We start from the raw sequence: 20,584 nt of genomic DNA on the forward strand, positions 1-20,584 counted from the left end.
AAATTAATTATGAGCATCAATTACTTAAATAGCATCCAAAACTCATCATGGTGGTTATTTCGTTTGTTAATTCATTATTTGTTTATAATTAATGAATTGTTATTCATAAACTAATCATCATCAGGAACTAATAAGTTCGTGATGATTAACTGATTCATTTAAAACGGACTTTGACTTGGTAAAAATCCGAAATGAAAACGTTTACAAGCGTTTTTTTGGACTTTCACCAACTTGCTTTGGTAAAACCAGAGTCTTTGGGATTTTGCCGTTACATATAAGACGCAATATTAATATAATGAAACACGGGCAATTTAGTCGCTAAACTTTTACTCTGAGCGTTGTATTCCTCAACTTCTTCATAAACTGACATATTCATTATTCATTAAGTTGCGTTCACAGATAGATGTAATGCATCAAAATAATTAGCTTCTTCCGCAAATTACTCCATCCAATACAATCATCCACATAAGTTTCATGTTTTTTAAAACCGAGGCCATTACAGAGGTTTCAAATGATAAATTTCCTATAGCAAATGGTAAAAAAATTTCTTCATCCATAACTACTACCAGCAACAGCACAAGACAAAGGCCGGGATTACACTATAAAAGTTTGATAAAAGTTCGTTTATAAAACTTCAAAAATGCAACCAATAGGCGGATCAGTTAAGTTCGCTCGAATTTAACAGATGTGTTTATTGGTTACATTTTTCAAGTTTTATGAAAGAATTTTTATCAAAGTTTTATAGTGTAATACCAGTCTAACGAAGACTGACAAACGGACGAAAACGTTTGCAAAAACAATTGCATATAAATCTTTTATATAGTGTAATGTGGTCCATTTCCTTTATAAAATAAATAATTAAAAAAAAATTGAATGCAAAATTTATAAAAGATCTTTGCCAAGTTTTATAAAAGAAAATTTATCAAACTTTTATAGTGTAACGCGGGCCTTACGCTCTAACCACTGTACTAATTGCGGTTATAAAACACCTGTAAAATTAAGCATATCTATCATTAAACGTCGCCAAGTATGTTGGCGTCAATCAACAATCGTGCCGATGTCCCGTATTTTCCCGTATTTGGAATGCCAATGTTCCGTATTTCTCTCGAACAAATATGGTTAGCCTACTCATAGACCACTAAGCTATTGTCTGAAATTTTAAGAACCGACTCATCATTAAGATCCGTTCTTTATATTTTATTCTTGAGTGAACGGGTCTGTTTGAACTTGTTTGCGATCCGTTAGTATCGTTGAATTTTAATTCTCGTAATCTCGTTCCCGCAATGGCGGACTTGTTGTTCTTGTGTGCGGTCGCGAAAAATTTACGCGTTTTTTTATTTTTTAATTTATCAAGCATTTTAAAGAACAGTGATCATCCAAGTTATGTCGCGGCTCCACGAACACTTTTTTTCAAGACTTCAATCAACGCAGCTTCTTCAATGGAGAGTAGCGACAGTTTCAAGAACTCGATGTTAAGCCTAACGTGGCTCGAACTAAGTGCGACCGACTTTACGCGTTATCCCTCTGTTTATATACCCTATTAATTAAACATTTATGTAATTTCTTTTTATACAGTTTTTTATTCAAGAGAACTTAGAACAACTCGAACTTTTTTCTTTCCAAGGACTTTCAAGAGCATGAACATTTCATCCGGTGTTCTTGTGACAAGTAAACATATCCGGTCAAGTAAAAATATATGTTTACCTGAAGTAAACATACATGTTTACTGGACACGTCTTAAGCAAACATATATGTTTACTTGGCACAAGAAACTCCACGGGATTGTCGTCCACAAATTTAAATTGTTGACAATAGTGAATTAATTGCTATCTACTATCGTCAACAATTTCCAGTCTTTCTTCATTCGCCATCATCTACGAATGGAAATTGTTAACGATAGTGAATTATTTGCTATCTACTATCGTCAACAATTTCCATTCTTTCTTCATTTCGCCCATAAGGCGAGGAGGCGCCAATTTCCTAATACGTGGCTCTTTAAAATTGCTGCTGTTAAATAATCGAATTCATATTTAACAACAACAATTTTGCCCCTTGTAAGAAGATGTTGTTAGATAACCAAATAGTTATATAACACCATCTTCTTACTCTTTCAAAACCTGTTAAGCTCTAGTGAGTCAGGCAAACCATCGGAACTCAGCCAAAGCCGGTGCCAAGCCCGGTTGTAAAATGAGGAGGCAGATGATGGGAATTTTAGTCGGGCCATATTCACATACGACCAATACAGAGATGCTAACATGAAAATATTGGGAGGGTTAAAAGTAGCTGGTCATACCATACAAGCGGGATGGGATGAGTATTCTGTAATCCGCCCTTTTGCCAAATAGTGTTTGACTAAATATCTGTAAATCCAAGCACAAGATTTTCAAAAGCTATTAATTAGAATTTTAGGTATAAATTAAAAATTTGAAGTCTGAGTTTTAAACGTTTAAGCTCTGCAAACATCCAGTAATGGCAGTGGTCTTCGACATGGTAAATTCCCAATATGAAGTATACTGCTATTTGGCGAATTTATTACCAGACCTGATTTGCAGCTATATGTTAAGGTTGCAGGCAGGATAATAGGAACATTTGTGTTTTAGTACTGGGGAAGATGATATTCATGACATCACCAGGGACGTCTGAAGTATTGGGAACTTGCAGTTGCTCATTTTAATCTTTATGTATTAAAAATTTTGATTTCTGAATCAATTCAGTGGGTGCTCGGACCCATGCTTAAAATTAACATGGATGCTTGAGCACCCCTGGCTCTGATGCCGCTGCATATCACTGTTTTCGCATACTTGTAAACTAGGTGACAAAAAAAGTGGCTAAGTTTCCGTAGGCAAGGTTGTGGCGATTTGTTTTGTTGCTAATAGATTACCTTGGCACTTTGGCTTTTTAAAGATTTCTCTTCAGCAACAAGAATGCTTTTCAAGCCAATGTGCTCCTATCCTTACTTTAGTATAATTTCCAATGCTCATTATACCAGTGCTGTAGGCATGGGCGAAGATACGGGGACCCCCCCCCCCCCCCAGCATCAAAAGTAGAGTTGACTGATCTAATGTATAAGGGGTGATCAAATGAAAAGGTACGAAACGACACGGTGGGTACAAATGTAGACTTTATTCAAAATATACACCATAGGCCTGAGCACAACGATTCCACTGATGAACAAGCCGCAGGATTCCTTGTTCCCAGAATTCCTGTGGCCATGACGAGACCCAGTCCTTCACAGCGTCCTTGAGTACGTCGTCCTAGTTGAAGCGCTTCCCTTTTAGGTGTTTCTTCAGTGGACGAAACACATGGAAATCGCAGGGCGACATGTCCGGACTGTGGGGCGAATGGTCCAACGGCTCCCACTTGAACTTGGCCAGTTCCATGTGTGTGACTTTGGAGACGTGTGGACGCGCGTTATCATGGAGCAGAACCACACCCTTCGTGAGCAGCCCCGGTCTTTTGTTCTTGATGGACCTGCATAGGCGTCGCAGTGTCTCACAGTACACATCAGAGTTAATGGTTTTTCTGTGCTTGAGGAATTCCACAAGTAGCGGACCTTGAACGTCGAAAAAGACGGTGAGCAACACCTTGCCTGCTGACGGCACGGCTTTGAACTTTTTAGGGGGAGATGACGATGCATGCTTCCACTGCATGCTGTCCCACTTTGTCTCTGGCTCGTAGTGATGGCACCAGGTCTCATCACCTGTGACGATCCGCTCCATGAAAGCGGGGTCTTCCTGATACCGAAACAGATGTTGCAGTGCTAGCCCCATACGCAGTTCCTTTTGCTGGTCGGTGAGCTGCTTCGGAACCCAAGCGGCACACACCTTCTGATATCACAACCTGTCGTGAACAATTGTCCACACGGTTCCATAGCTGACATCCACCTTCACTGCCAACATTCGCAATGTGACACGCAGATCACTTCTCACTAGGTCGTCCACCTTGTCGATGAGATCGCTCGTGATGACAGTGTTTGCCTGGCCTGGTCTCGGGTCATCACCCACACTCTCATGGCCTGCACGAAAACGGGCACTCCATTTTCTGACAGACTTGTCAGAGACACATTTCTCCCCGTAAACTGTCACCATCCGGCGATGAATAGCTGCCGGTTTCTCACCTTCCGCTGTCAGAAATCGGATAACACCTCGCTGCTCCTCAATCGTCGAATTTTGCAACATGAACGCCATCTTGTCTTCATACGGACTGCCGCATCATTTGGACGGCGCTTTTGATAAGAGCCTCTGCTCTCTCCTGCGCATGCTCTGATCCCAGTCAGGGACTCCAATCGCATCCCGAGATGTCTCGCTACGTTCTCCCATGGCGGAATATGCAATATTTAACTGTTACGTTTTTACGTCGTTTCGTACCTTTTCATTTGATCACCCCTTGTATATGTGAACTGACATCATCATTGTGCCCCCCCCCCCAGACTTCCAAGTCTATCTCCGCCTATGGCTGTAGGTCTCGTAATCATGGATTTTTCAATTTTTTCATGAATGAACATTCTTCATGAAGAATGCTTCAGTATTTGACAAGGCGGTATGATAACAGCAACAGATAGTTTCTTTCCCGAAATGTGCTGCCAAAATTTTTTCAAACCATGATTGGCATAAAAAATTTTGTTTGATTTGCCAGAACAGATGATACTCCCAATCAAAATGTAATGGTTAGGTGTCACCAGGGGGTTAAAACCTGGGAAAATGAGAAATCTCCAATAATCAAAATGGCTGACAAAAACACATACAATTACACAAAAACACAAGTTATTAAATAATTTTTTTTTTTTCAAACTGAGTGCAACGCAGGTCTATTGCCAACATAATAAATCTAATATGTGGGAATGAAATATATACAGCAAACTTCAAAAAAATATCACAAAAGAATGAATTAACAAAATATGCAGATTTTCTCTCTTCCGGTTACATACTTGAAATTACAGCACTTTCACGGCTATCTGCCGGCATTCAAAGATAACATCTATGCAGCTTAAATTCGCCTTGTTCCTACAATATTGCAAATGCACATTTTTTTAAACTCAACCTTGAATATCCACAGTTTTGTCAGCCAGCTGCTATGAGGTAGATACCGTTTCAAATCGCAGAAATCACGGGTGTGTACGCAGAATCGACTTTTGAAGGGGTACAAGGATCTAATTCTTAACAGAAAGTTTGGGTCACTAACACTTGAAAACAATTTTAAATTAACAGATAGTATAAAAGAAATTGTTTTATTCCAATATTTTAATTCTCTACAAAAATATTTTTGATCTTTGGTGAAGGGAAGAGGACCCCTTATAACTCTTCCCATCGAATTTTGCTTTTGGTGAAAATCCGGGTTTGGAACCCGCAATAGTAATTGGCTAAACATGTGATTTTCTAAGGTTTTCAAATTTTGAGTTTGCTATTCCTTTGAAAAACTTCTGGTTGCCACGGTGATCAGACCTACGACAGAAATATATGTATACATTAAACTTCAAATGCACTCAGCAGGGCCGCAACTGGGAGGGAGGGAGGAAGCCCCCCCCCCCCCTGTTGTGTGCTACAGTTGGAGGCACACAACTGGGGGGTTGTGTGCCTCCAACTGTGTTAATTAAAGTGTATCCTGCTTACAACATTTTTCAAAACTTGTCATAAATAAACGTAAGCAGGAAATCACTTTAGGGGGGGGGGAGTCTAGTGTCCCGGGCTCTGGACTAGGGGGGGGGGCACCAAATTCACCTTTTGTAACTGCTTTTTCTACATTACATGTGTGTGCCAAAATGTGTGCTTGTCCCATTTGAGAAAGTATATCTAGTTGTGGCGCTAGATAGATGGCACCACCTACTGAACACAAAACACGCCAAATGCTGGGCACACACATAAGCACACTGTTAAGTTCCACCAACACAAATCTGACGTAGCTCCCATATTCAGGTGTGAAAATATGTGGCAGTTAAATTGCGACAGATCAGAGTGGTGGACCATCAGGGAGGAAAAATAAAATTTCACCAGGAAAACCAAAGTATGAATAGGGAATCAGAAGATAAGTGTCTGGGAGGGAAGAGAGAGAGAGAATCTAATTTGTTTTATAAATTTGACCAAAACATATTGAAAGTGCTAAGATTTTTTTAATGCAATGTAAAATCAATCAGAAGGGAATTTATAGATTGATTTATTATTAAATATATAAATGTGTGCCTCCAACTGTGTTAATTAAAGTGGATCCTGCTTTAACGTTTTTCAAAAATTGTCATAAAAAAACGTAAGCAGGAAATCAATTTAAACGGGAAATCTTAATGAGAATTACTTATTGTTAGGACCACGAAAATAAGTTGTACTAAATGGGAGAAACTTTATAAGAGCGGGATCAATTGTATGTTTGTTTTAGATTTATTACATGTGCGGAATTTTATATGTTAAATTCTCAGTGCTGATGAGCTTCTTTGCAAGCTTTCCCTATTAGTCGACAATAAAAGTAAACGAACCTTTGGATAGAACATGTTTTTAGAAATGAATTACACTTGATTCACAGATGCCTTCTTCTCCTACCCAGAACATGACTCACCGCTCAATCTCAACGAATAAATATAAGCAAGTGATCAAAGATCTGGGGCATGCTGGAAGAAAATTCATAAGAATAAAACCAGTGAATTATGGGGGGCATAATTTTTTTTTGAGAGGTACCCACTTTCACTCAAGAAGGACCCAGATTTTTTGAATAACCTGGGTCCCGGGATCCAGGTAAATTAGAGGACACTGGCATCTCTGGCTGATAAAAGGTTGCCAAACCTAGCAAACATCGATTCGGCTATCGAGGTTGCCAGTTTTGGTTTAAAAAAAAGTTGCAGTGTTGGCACTGACTATGCTTATGGAAAATTAACCATTGTGGGGGTCTGTGGCGCAAGCATTCATGACAATTGATTCATTTTTAGTGACTTAAATTTTGGGGGTGGATCAGCGGGCGAAGCATACACACTGCCCCCATGTGTGCCATCATGACAAAATAAGAGTGAAATTGCATCACACTAATTATTATGTAGATGAGATAATTATTTGTTTTATTTTCAAAAGTTACAGCAAGCCTTGGACATAATCAAATCTGCCTGTATGTCGAATAAATGACCCATGTCAAGTGCCTCTAAAAGATCTGGTAAGGAATGTGACATCACTGCCAACAAATAAACGTCCGGGCTCCATATATGTATCCTCTGCCTTTATTAAATGATACAAAACAGTATCTATATATAAAATACTCATATATTGATATTAACAACATTAAATTTGTGTTGGATGAAAGTTGAAAGATGGGGCATAGTTGAAGGTTTTTTTAGGTTTTCATTGGCTACCATAGACATTGGGGCCCCTCAGAAAGTCACCTAATGTGCCGCTTTGTTTTTTGATTTTCTGTGTGCGTGCTTGATTAGAGCTACTATTTTACTATTTCATTGGTACAGTGGGACTTTTGAGCTGCTTAGTGAAATAATTTATGTGAAGTAAAAGATGAAATTTTTAGGACTTGTTAAAGTTTTGAAGGTGTGGGGGAAAAGGGAGTTTAATAATGCTGCACATGTTAGTTTTCATGCATATCTCCAACTGAGGGGACGATACTTAACAATACTTAAGCGAGGTTATCTCCTAGTGAGATTGGGGCTAAGATTCCATATGCGAGGTTGCGCCAAATTGGAAATTTATAATTTTGCCAAGGTTTTGGCCCTTTGGCTACACAATTTTTTGCTCGCCAAACACCAACATCGTAAAAATTCAAGATGGCCACCAAAGGTTATTTGCAATTTCATGGTGAATGCAAAAACTGCAGGGAGAACATTGCAAGGAGAGATTCTGGAACCATGACCCAGAAAATTGGCCATGGGTTTCACCGAACCATTACATTTGGATAAGGAGTACCTGTTAGGTACAGATCCAGGCCCCATTCTAAGACCAGAAAAATATGGGAAAAATTGATCAGTCATGTAAAATACAGGATGATTTAATAGACCTAAACAATATCTTGCCCCTTCCAACACATTGCCTCTTATCTGCACGTGGAAACAGTTCCAGTAAACCCAATGCCAACCAAATTTTTTTATTCCAATCACTGTTTGAAACCATTTTAATGGCACATTTTGGTAAGAAACTAAGGTAATCTATTGATGACAAAGCAAAATGTTTTTCATCTGATTGAAGAATTTTCATGCATGAAATAATTGAAAAATTCACAATAACAAGACCTATGATGCTGGTAATAATATAAATTGAAAATGACTGAAATATAAAAGGACAGCACATTAGCTAGAAAAAAATTCTTGTCATTAGGGTTCCCAAATTCTTGACATTTTGGAGCCATCAGGAATGGGAAATCATATTTCCAGAGATTTCTGGAAATAAAACAAAGCGCAGGGGATATATACATTCTTATTTACAGGGGAACCCCGCTTATACGACTAATTTATAATACTTTCTCATTTATACGACGTTTACATTTGGTCTCAATTATTCTCTCTTTATCTCTTTCGAAAGGGGAAAACTGTTGAATGCCCCTCTTCCTGATGAAAAAATCCTGCTTACGCAACAGAGTTTGTATATATAATAAAACCTTGCTACAACAACAATCAATAATAAATATATCTATTTTTTTTTTTTCAAATCTTGTTTGGAATTGCTTAGTTAAACTCTTGATACAACGATATCCTCTACTATGATAAACCCCTCTATAACGATATTTTTAGGAGATTTCTGAAATTTCTACAAAAAATAATTTATATTTTTCAATCATTTTGATTTAATTTGAACATTGTCACTTGTTTTCGTTCTTCAGAAGATGTCTAATATAACATCGATATTTTGCACTAAAAGATCACCAAGGAAGTTATTGGTATTGCTACTTTCTGTGTAAGACACAAAAGTTTAATGCGGTTAACTTCTCAAAAGGGCAATGCATCTAAGTTAGTTTTATAAATAAACTAATCAATTACAATTTTTTGCAGTGAATAAATACATAAATGCAGGTTTTCTGTTGGTATTAATAATGCAGATGTAGAAAAGATGACAATGGCATAAATTTGATCACATGTGAGGATAATGTTGCTTCTTGATATAACTATAATGTGATGTGTATATATTTTAAGGGATACAGTAACACTTCCTCATGGGCCGGTTAAGAAAATGAATTTGTTAATCGATATGGTTTTCCCATAGAAACTTGTGATCACCATATGCGTACTCAGGATTTTATGGGGAGGGTTAAGTTTTTTTCTGCAAAATAACACTATAATCTTGAATCTGAGGGTGTTAGAACTCCAAAACCTCCTTTGCGTATGCCAATGGTGAGCCCATGGTCTGCAGGGCCGCAACTGGGGGAGGGGACAAGCAGGTCTCTTGCCCCAGACCAGAGGGGTGCAAAAATTAAACTTTTATAACATTTTTTTCAAAATTATAAGGGGTGCCAAAGAATGTGCTTACCTCAACTGATCAAGAATTCAGTTACGGCCCTGATGGACGGTATTCAATGTCAAAGTCTCTTGATTCAATGATAATACCTCTACTACAATATTTTTTCTTTATCCCCAGGATATCAAGATTTCGGTGTAGTTTTATTATGAATATACATAGTATCACATTTATTCTTAGTTTCTCTCAGATAAGATATCCACCGCATCTCTATAGTTTTGTTGTGAGGCACAACCCCAATAATTTCTGAAAAACAATGCAACGCACCCTCTCTCGCATATGCACTTGAATCCTGTATATGCAAGACAACCAGCAACTTTCAGCCGCCGCCGCTCCCCAATGTTTACTTCCTGTCTGTGCCTGTCATCTACTGCTTTGTTTGCTTACTCACAAGGTACTGAACTACTGTTGTTAAATTTTCTAGCACATACACTGCTTATGCAAAATTCTTGTGCATGATAAAAATTCATAATATCTTCAAGCTACTTATACAATCGAAACGCTTACGAAAAATTCTCATACAGATGCTCAAACATGATTGTACAAAAAGATTGCTTGTCAAGCTTGCAGTTGAAATTCTCATTCATCTTATTGTCCTAGTGGTCATGGATCCCTAAGGGCTCCATGGTACACAAGTTGAGAACCCCTGGTTTAACCGAATTTTCTCTGAACTGGTTTGTCCGGCATCCATTAAGCTTTGGGTAACCACATGTCCTGTATTTACACATAATTTCTGTCTTCCCGACTTTTTTGAAAAGCGTCTGGCATTTTCAATGAAACCTATTCGTGCAATAGGAAAAGGATGGCTGGAAGAAGGGTGAAAGAATGAAAATCAGCTCTTCAGAAATATTTTTTCCCTTTTTTTCCTATGTATTAACAATACCAATTTTTCAGATTTATCTTTCTAGTTTAACTGCACATCTCCCAAATTTGTTGCTAAAAGCCTGCATAAAGGGGTGTAGCATAATTTTTCTGTATTTGTGGGATCTCAAATTGCCACATTTAAGCTCCACCGTAACCTTTAATAAAATGGAAGTTTGGCTTACCTGCACATTCATGTTCTAAACATTCAATTGCTACACTGAAAATAAATTTGAAATCCTTTTAAAATTGACACAAAAGCACTATTAATACAGTAAAACCCCTCTTAATGGATACTGCTTTGATGCGATCACCCCTCTTTTATGGCCAAATAATATTTTCTCCCATTGTATAGTAAAAGTATGCATTTCAAACCTATGATTAACTGTCATCATTTTTTTACATACAAATTTTTGTCCCGCTAGTGACAGCAAAAAAGAAATTAAACTTCTTAACAGTGTTTAAACCCTATGCTACTAAATGGCAGTAATCAATTAAACTGTTTTACCATATATATCTAATTTTCAGTGGCCGTACCAAACTCTGCCATTCAAGCAAAGAGTTGAAAGTTATGGACTAATCTCTCATAAGAAAACCTGTAATTACTACAACCCTGTAAAAATGTCTCCAAAATAATATTGCCAAATTATACAAATACAACGCCACAACAGGCAAATTGCCCAACGAGGTGGCTGACTTAAGAACATCATGGATCCCCGAGCCATTTTTTGGAGACCCTACCTACTACTGCTACACCACACATGCACCCCCCCCCCCGCGGAACCCCCAATGAATCGGTACGTGTGGGAATGGGCGTGTACGTGTAGTGAAACCTGACGTGAAGTTTTTTTTTGTTTCTCTGTAATGCTTATGTGTAGTGCTGCCATCTGCCACCAGTTTTCTAACTATGAGTGAAGTGTTATGATTGAATGATTTATCGTTGTAGGACTGTTGCTCTCTGTGGCGAGACTTTTTAACGGGGAGATCGGCTCACGTTTGCGCCTTGAAGTTGGGAACCACAGAAAACCAACTTCAGCCGCCACCACTGTGGGGTTCGAACCCGGATCCTTGCATCGCGAGTCCGTCACTGTAACCACTCGACCACCACAGCGGCAACAGGGCGTTTTTGACTTTTTCAGGACTATTTATTCATTGACGCCTATTACTTGAGCTGGTTGACTGATGTGGTATTTATTTTAACAAATAAAAAAAAACTAGATTTAATTTAATAATTGAATTTATAAATTTATTATTTGTCATTAAATATATTTGCATCTAGTTTTTAAAAATAATTTCTCTAATACAAATACAACGCCACAACAGACAAAATGCCCAACAAGGTGGCTGATAAAAAGATGCCCATAAAAATATGGATGTATATTTTACAGAAATACTTACTAATTACTAAATTTTACAGAATATTACAAATTTGAGGAAAGAAATATCTGAAATATATTTTGCTACATATATTTTTCCTAGAAATATATTTAAGGTATTTCTTTTCTCCATGTTAATATAGAGTTGTGATTTTTGGCTATTTTAGATTTTTTTAGAAAGGAAAACAAGTAAATATTTTCCCCAACCCTCTGTCATCAGTGGGTTTGAAAAGTTGATTCCCATCATCAATGTGTGTTGAAAGGTTCGATTTTAATATTTTTTTATGTTGTAAATTTGTTACAAAATAAGGCACGAAATTCAAAAAATAAATCCAAATGCATGAAATATGAAAAATTGCTTTTATGTGCTCATTCATTGCAAAAAAATGTTATTGATTAATTTATTGATAAAATTCACTTGGATGTATTGTTCCTGTTAAGAGATTTGCTACATTACACTTTTGTGTCTTACACACAATATCAACAACTTCATCAAAACCTTAGGTGGTGCAAAATACTGGTTATTAGACACTCTAATAACCATGCACCAAAGACATGCAGTGACATCTTCTTCTATGTGCCAAGAAAATCCACCTAAACATATTGAACCACTGAACTGGCCAGACTAGCACATGGCTGGATGTTTTAGAGTCTACTGTATTACCAAATATTTTGTTTTTTTCCCAATAAAATGAAAGTATTGTTTTTCACAGTTCAACAATTTTGTAAATACAATGCAAATATTGTTTCAGTTTTTCATCATAGAAAAGTACTTGGGAATTCAAGGAAAAATTGTTGAAGACAAGGCCAGTATTCATTCTCTGAATTCAGGGATGAAAAGTTAGTCATTTTTTTCAATTCAATAATTTTTAATGCCAAATTGGAAGGAATATTAAATAATTTTAGTAATGGTTATAGTTCTCATTTCACTCTTATACACACTTATTGACAATATCAAGTTCTTGAGATCTTGTTTTTAAAAAAATGTTAAAAATCTCAGTTATACAGGGTTCACATAACTAACTACTCTCACTGCAAATTAATTGCAAACCATTGATCCTAGAGGTATATTTCCAATTAGAGTGTCCAAATAATGGGTAGACCTCAGATATGTCATCCATATTGCAAGGGGTTGTATACTTATCAAAAGCGATATAAAAAAATATTTTTTGTACGGACACCCTCTCCTCAAAAACCTAATCAGAAAGTTGTTGTGCTGTATCTCCTGAGTACAAAAAAAATATAATCCATGTTTCTAAGTGCAATTTTTGCTGATATACTTTAATTTTAAAATGAAGAAAAGTTTGGAAAGAACAGCATAAACGGGGAAAAGAAGCATTCATTAATTTATGCTGTTTGCTCTCAACTCTTGTCCGATTTTTGAATTGAAATTTTACGGCCAATATCGCACTTAGAAATGTGGAATTTTTTTGTCCTCAGGAGAGACAGTAAAAACTTTAATGGTGTTTTTGAAGACAGGATGTCCGTATAAAAAGTCATTTTTCTTTATTTTGATAACTACACATTTCCTTGCAATATGAATGGCGTATCTGACGTCTACACATTATTTGGATACTGTCTAATTGGAAGTATGCCTCTAGGATCAACAGTTTGCCAGTAATTTGCAGTGTTAGGTGAGGAGTTAGCTATGCACCCTGTATTAGGGTTTAGCAAAAAACATTTTCATGAAAACATTCCATATTGCCAGTCATTATATGGTTCCAAATTGGGTAGAACAAATTGTCTCCAAGTTTCAGCCCAAAATAGTGTCATATTGAGGTTTTACACCTCAAGTGAATCTTTATTAATAGATCTCTCTCCTACCTTTTAACATGGTGAAAAACCAACCTCTAGTGCAGGAGTTCTCAAACTTCTTCCACCTGCGGTACCCCTTATTCTAGTCAGTGCTCCTCAGAGCACTTTAACAAAGAATCCCTGAACAACTTTGTCAGGGCCTTGACAATCTTTCTGCGGCTTTTGTTTGTCAAATCTGGAGATGGAAAAATCCTCAGCCAGTATGTCTCAGAACTGCCTTCCCCGAGGATACTGCCCTAGAAAAATCAAAGGAGTATTTTTTTGGTCTATACTGAGGTCTTTTCGTCGATATCAGGCAGAGCAACTGGAATAGACAAAAGAGTTTTGACATTTCCAGGAATTTTCTTATTTTTCCAGGAAACTGTTTTGGCCCAGATGTCTTTCCATTAATCTTCTGTAAAAGATAATGAACTGTAGTTCATTGGTATGTAATAAGTATACACCAATGCAAACAAAGATTTCAACGGGTCTAACTAAGATATTTTTCTTCTCAATGTTGACATTCGCTTCATCATATCCAACCGCAATCAGTTTTGAAAGCGTAATCCCTTTCTGTGTATTGAAGTTGATGGTTCGTATAATATATGCACTAGATTCACAGGATCTGAAGTTGCATGCCCTATATAAACAGAACCAGGTTCTGACAATAGAACAATATGCTCTTCTACAGCTCTAGTCCACTGACATCAATATAATTAAATAAAAATTAATTCAAAATAAAGGAACCTATATATTTTTTCAGTTCATAAAATATTTGAGATCCATTCATAAATACTTAGGTTATAATAATTTTTTAATTTTAAATAAAATTGAGTCAATGACCATCTCAAACTTCATCTTTTCATAAACTTAACAATTTTCTTTATATCGAATCAAATTTTATTCAGTTACATTGATGATATGCACAATATGTTAAAAATTCTTTTTTTTTTTGAAAATTTGCAAAAAATTTAGTGTTAGAGACGTAAAATTTTGCACTGGCATAGATTGGCATGTACAATGAAAAATATGTGCATCAAATTTCAAATAAATCAATTGTTAAACAATATTTTTAATGATATTTTGACTAGAGCATAATTCTTTGCCATGTTAAAAGATGGAAGAGACCCCTTTAATAAATATTCACTTGGGGTTTGAAACCTCAAGAGATGGAAATATTTGTGGCTGAAATTTAGAGGCAATTTGTTCTAGCTAGTTTGAAACCATGTGATGACACAGACAATATGAATTTCAAGAAAAAGTGTTTTTCGCTCCATCCCATTGTATATACAGTGAAACTCCTGCTTGAGAGTCTAGAGAAACGTATCATTATAAAGGATTTACTATTATCGATGGAATATATTAACATGGAAAGTGCATTGATATAAGAGAATAATACAGGCAATTGCGGCAGGGCCGCAACTAGATACTTATTCAGCCTTGGCAAGAACGCATTTTGGCGATCCCTTTCGACCAGCTCCCAGGGCACAAGACCCGCCTGCTCCCACCAGTTGCGGCTTTGCACCGAGGTAATTAGTTTGGAAAACTTGGGATAACGTTAAATTATTGATGGAGTACGAGTATCCAAGAAATAATTTACAGGTAACATTCACGTGAACCGTTTTTTGAGACGATTAAACATTTGCTATAAAGAACACCAGTCTGCGATGGGAGCCAGGTTATGTTGAAGTTCTTGATCAGATTCATGGTGAATGATACGATAAATTACGCAATCAGCAAATAATCTAGTGCAGTTTAGATATTCTGGGAAGTCATTAATATAAATTAAGAACAGGGGAGAAAATCGATCCTTGAGGGGTCCCAGACTTTACGGGGGCGGATCTTAGAGGAGAAATAAAGTAGAGTGAGGGAAACCCTATTTTTCGGGTGCAGACAGTAAAGGTCAAGTGACTTATAAACAATCTTCCCCCCTCCCGCGGCCATTTTCTATGTGTTTACCCTAGACTCTTGGAAGTGTCGTCTTCTCTCGCGTGTTATTTTTTGTTAATAATGGTGCTAATGTGCTGTGCTTACGCTTGTAGTGAGAAGAGTGTGGAAGGGGGACGAATAACGTTTCACAGGTACGTAAAATCGTTCTTTATTTTATGTTTTCAAATATATATTAGTCATTAAAGTTTGCTATGCAAAAGTGCATTCATTAAAACGTGAGTTTTTTCGTTAAATAAGGTGCACATTCTTGCTAATTTTTAGATAAATATTGAAATTAAGTTTAACAACTAAATGTTTATAAATATTTCTCCACTCTTGAATAAAAATTTAGTTAAATTTTGATCTATTTGTCACTATGTTCCACAAGTATGTTGATGTTTTTCTTGGCGACCAAATTTTTCGCCAACTACTGCAGCTCGGATGCGTTTTCTCAACCCATTTTTGACAGATCTTCAGATTTTTAACCCAATTTCACAAATTTTGCATATGATTACTGGTTACTTAACGTACCTGAGCAGTTTCAAAAAAATGGAAAAAATTATATGAATTTTGATTTTTGAAAAATCAAAGTTAATTTCTTTGTACCTTTTTTTTAAAATAGTATGACCATCATACTTTTCTATTTCCCTAAAATGATAATTTCTTGGAGAGGACGATTTCCCCACCCCCAGCTTTCACAAAAATTTAAAAAGTAACAGTAAGTGAAAATAAATAAATAAAAAGTTAAATAAATAAAAAAATAGATTCAGAGGCCACAGTAAAGCCATTTTCAAAGTAGTAGCTGGAGGACAAAAAAAAAATATTGCTCATAAAACATAATTTGTTAATAATTATAACAATTTTAACATGTTATTTGGATTTGTATTCCAATAGTCTCGTTTTTTTGCCTTGAACTGACACAAATATTCTTTATTTTTCAGTTTTCCTAAAGATCATGGAAAAAGGCAGCTTTGGGAAATCAATCTTTGAAGAGAAGCCTCTGATTACTCCAAAATTTGCTCCAAACATTTTACAGAAGACGGTTTTGATCGGGAGAAGTTCATGGCTAAAAAAAGCTTGTTGGAAAGTCACAAAAGAAGCGGAAAAGTGATGAAAATTCAATGTGCCTAAGTAATGCAGGTAACAAAACACATTTAGTTTTCTGTTATAATCCAGCTTAAACTATTTTTTCATAGATGAATTTGATTCTAGTCTGTCATAAGAAAAATATCTCAAAATGCAGATGTGAAAACTTGTGGACATGTTTCTCGTAACACAAAACTTTGTTTTATGTTTTCGTGTTGATTGACGTGAAACTGATGCTTGTCACTAATTTTACTGTTAACATATTTTGCAGTTGCCAAAAACAAAAAGAAATACTACCTTGGAGATTTTGGTTCTGATGGTATGAAGTCCCCTACCCATAAGCTATACTGAAGCTTTGAAAATAGCTAACCACAGGATAAGCTAATAATAGCTAAATTACAATATTGGGCAGAAAAAAAAAAGAAGAAAGTCAATCGAGGTAAAAGTCAGTTCTCTTCAAAAAATGCTGGAAATCATGAGGAAAAAGTCTTCAATCTCTGATGCTGCTTGTAATATGTTAGAGGTATGGTTGCATTTTTCATGAGGTTATTCTACATAGATCTACAGTCAATTTTTTATCAGTTGAACTCTGATGACTCAAATATCTGCTTGAGTTGAACTTTTCTTCCTTTAAGCCGAATTTTTTGGTTTGAAATGAATTAAATTCATTATCAGAGTGAAGAATTTAGGTACGACATATATTTAAGACATTTTTTTAAATTTCCTACTTCCCTTCTCTAGTTTTGTAAATAAACTAACCAATGACAATCAACTTGGTCAACAGTGCTTGCAAATCTCTTGTTGCATGTATGGTCATGTCAGTAGTTTTTTAGCTCAGTTGTGAGTAATGCACAAATGCCAGAACACATCTTGATTGTGTGTAGACTTTTCTTGAAAATATCAAAGAAGTAAAATTTTAGATTTGAAAAAAAAAAAAAAAAATTATTGGGGCGTAATGAAATGGAAAGAAATCCATATCTCAAAAGTTTGACGTTAAATTTTTTTTCCTGAATAGGCTATTATTTTTACCGACTTTGTAAAACATGGTAATTATTTGTGCAAGACTGCAAATATGAATGAAAAGAGATAATTAAAAATTGCTGAAATCACTATAGAAATTTATACAAGTATTGAAGGTATGTGTGCAATTAGTTTTTTTGTTTATCATTTATATTTTATGTATGTCCACGTTAAATTTTTTTTCAATATTCTCATTTCTGTGCTCTGATGGCAAAATGTCACTTTTTCAAAATTTCATGAGGGCAAATTTGTCAACAATATTTTGTAAAAATGTGATACTGTGGCTTTTTGACTTATTGCAATTTGCCTTCGTTGGTTCCTCATAAACCGAAAGATAGACAAAATTTTGTTGAGCGAGACTCCAGAATGCGAAAAAATCAATTTTTTTGGAAAATTGACGTGTGGCATTTTGCTATTTGATTGTATACAACTGTATATGTTGTATACACATAGTTCAGTACCATATAAACATTTTCAGAACCAAGGAGTCATTCAAGTATTACGTCAGCATCAAGGGGGTTTCGGATTTGCTGACTTTTGATGACAATGGGGGGAGGGAAGTTTGAAGGTTGCTTATGTCATCAACCACCTCTTTTTGAAGATATGAAATATTCTAAGCTGCTGACGAAAATTTTGCTGACAGGGGGTGGGTCAGTGTTTTGCTGACTTTTGCTCACAGGGGGGGGGGGGGTCAAAAATGGCTGAAAATCTGATTATGTAATACTTGAATGGCCCCCCAATTCCTGAAATGTTGAAAATAAACCGCTCCTTTATTAGGTACTTGTACTGATAGTCGTTTTCACCTTTCTTATAGTTTTCATTGCCTGGTCCAGCAGCAGAACTTACGAAAGCTCAAAAATGGAAAAACATCCACAAGAATTTGGAGCCTTTGCCTTAACGTTAGTTTTATTCAAGCAAGGCTTATAACTTCATGAGGAAGACATTCAAAAAATGCTTGTCATACCCATCGGCAATGCAAAAGTGGTATCAGATGGCCAACCTGATGAATGAATGTTTGAAATCTGTTCAAGAGACTGGTGTGGAAGTGGTCTCTATGACTATTGATGGCACCAGCTGTAATTTTGCAACAACCAAAAAATATGGAGCCATAATATGGAACATGAAACAATATTTCAAGCATTTATTTATTCGCAGCATTGTTTCATACATCATATTTATTCCCATCGTGTTTCCAGCATCATATTTATTCCCATCGTGTTTCCAGCATAGTGTTTATACATCATGTTTATTTGCAGAAACGTGTTTATACATCAGTTATTTGCATCATGTATCATCAAAACTATTGAATAAACAATTTGATGTTTGTTTGACTTCTGAAAATTTTTGAGTTGAATTTTGAACGAATGATTATATTTGTGAAATTTAAAAGTTGGTGCCACACGCACACAATATCTAATAAAGTGTTCTTCACTGTGTTTGCTTTATTATATCACTCTTGAGGTTTTATGTTTCATAAGTATTCAAAGTTTACTTAATGTAACTTAATCTTTGTAAAGGTTTTAATTTAACTTCCCATTCAACTTTTTAACCAGTACAAACTAATTAATAGTATCCACTTAAAATAATTTAACATTGTGATTGGGGGGAAATCTCCTATTTAATAAGAAAAGGAAAAAATATTTATGGGACAAAAACATTATTGTAAATTAGGATATGATTTTAACTTCTGAAAAATTATTTTAAAAACCAGTAAACTTAAAAATTATTTCTTTCAGACATTCTGAATTTTCATTAAATCCAAAATATTTTTCAATTAATTCCGAAATTATCTTTTGTATAAGTCACGTGGTATACTCTGAGCACCTATTCGGAAGAGCGCGTGAATGGGTTTTCGCCCTTTACGTTATTTCTCCTCGATGGGGCGGATGGGGAGGTATGATCATTAAAATGGACAAACTGTTTACGATGTTTTAGGAAAGCTAACTATAAAAAATTTGTTTTTTTTCTCTTGTAGCTTCATGATTTGAAGTGGGGGGGGGGGAGAGATCGTTTTATACACTTATTAAGTATCTTGAAAGAAACATATATTGTCCCTCTTCCAAAATGAAAAAACAATTGTGCATGTTTGGACTTATGCGTGCAATTTATAGATGAAATAAAAATATAAAACGTGACTTTTTTTTTGCATATTTTTCAGTTTTTAGAAATAACTCAATATTCTTGACAGGAAAATTGTAACAACCATGACATGAATGCTAGAACTCTGTTTCTGGACTCGGGGGGGGGGGGGGAGACATGGGAGCAATGCCCTCCAGTGCAAGGGCATAGCGAGGGGGGGACTTGGGGGGTCTGGTCCCCCCCCCCCCGAAATGTGAGAAAATTATCAAAAAAAGATGACGAAATCTATATCTCTATCACTGGTCCCCCCCCCCCGAACGAAATTTCTGGCTACGCCCCCTGCCCTAGTGTCGTAGGTAAAGCCTACTGATCTAATGTATTTGCGTATACATGAATTGACATCATCATGGCCCTAAAACTTTCAAGTCTATCTCCGCCAGTGGCGTCGGAGCCGGGGGTGCTGTGGGTGCTTGAGCACCCACGGTAATTTGTGACATGGATCCGAGCACCCCCAGAATTGATCCAAAAATTAAAATTTCCGATATAAAACTAAAGACGAGCACCCACAGTTTCGAAACACTTCCGACGCCCCTGATCTCCGCCTATGGGATTTGGCCCTGTAGAGCCTAGAGCAAACGTATATATATACGTACTGTAGTTAGCTAATTCTAATAAGTATAAATTGTACTTCGTAGCTTAATACTTTTTTAGAGGGTGTTGTATTGTTTATATACATATTTATTTTATTCTTCGTGATTTAGTGCTGAGCATTCTACTTTACGTAATTTTTTCGTATAATCTCTTACGTATATTTTGCATAGTAATGTATTGTATATTATTTTAATTTCCAGTTAACGTTTCTCATTTTCCTATTTTTAAGTATTATTATTATCTAGCTTTAGTAATAGTGTTAGTATGCCTCGACCTCGACTAGTGTTGTGTAGAGCTTGCGACGGGAGGTTTCCCTGGTCTAGGGGTATAGTAGCTGATAGTTTCAATTGTAAAGGGTAATAA

The 20,584-nt window shown here is 36.0% G+C and overlaps 1 protein-coding gene and 1 long non-coding RNA gene across 3 annotated transcripts; one reads left to right on the plus strand and one right to left on the minus strand.

The window, feature by feature from the left end:
- Positions 1-3,833: 3,833 nt before the first annotated feature.
- Positions 3,834-4,187, minus strand: LOC149074169 (protein GVQW3-like). Its single transcript, XM_089247344.1, has one exon. The coding sequence runs from the start codon at positions 4,185-4,187 to the stop codon at positions 3,834-3,836; it is 354 nt and encodes a 117-aa protein (XP_089103470.1).
- Positions 4,188-14,447: 10,260 nt separating this feature from the next.
- On the plus strand, positions 14,448-18,993 carry LOC149074170 (uncharacterized). Of its 2 annotated transcripts, XR_016194438.1 has the most exons (4): positions 14,448-15,537; positions 16,327-16,525; positions 16,743-16,994; positions 18,306-18,993. It is a non-coding gene; the product is annotated as an uncharacterized LOC149074170 (long non-coding RNA). The 2 variants fall into 2 exon arrangements; XR_016194437.1 differs by having other exon boundaries at positions 14,448-16,525.
- Positions 18,994-20,584: the final 1,591 nt, after the last annotated feature.

The sequence above is a fragment of the Pholcus phalangioides genome, unplaced genomic scaffold (genome assembly GCF_987345545.1).
Source record: "Pholcus phalangioides strain wild (caught in Gottingen) unplaced genomic scaffold, Ppha-v1.0 ptg000017l_1, whole genome shotgun sequence".
Taxonomy (NCBI): Eukaryota; Metazoa; Arthropoda; class Arachnida; order Araneae; family Pholcidae; genus Pholcus; species Pholcus phalangioides.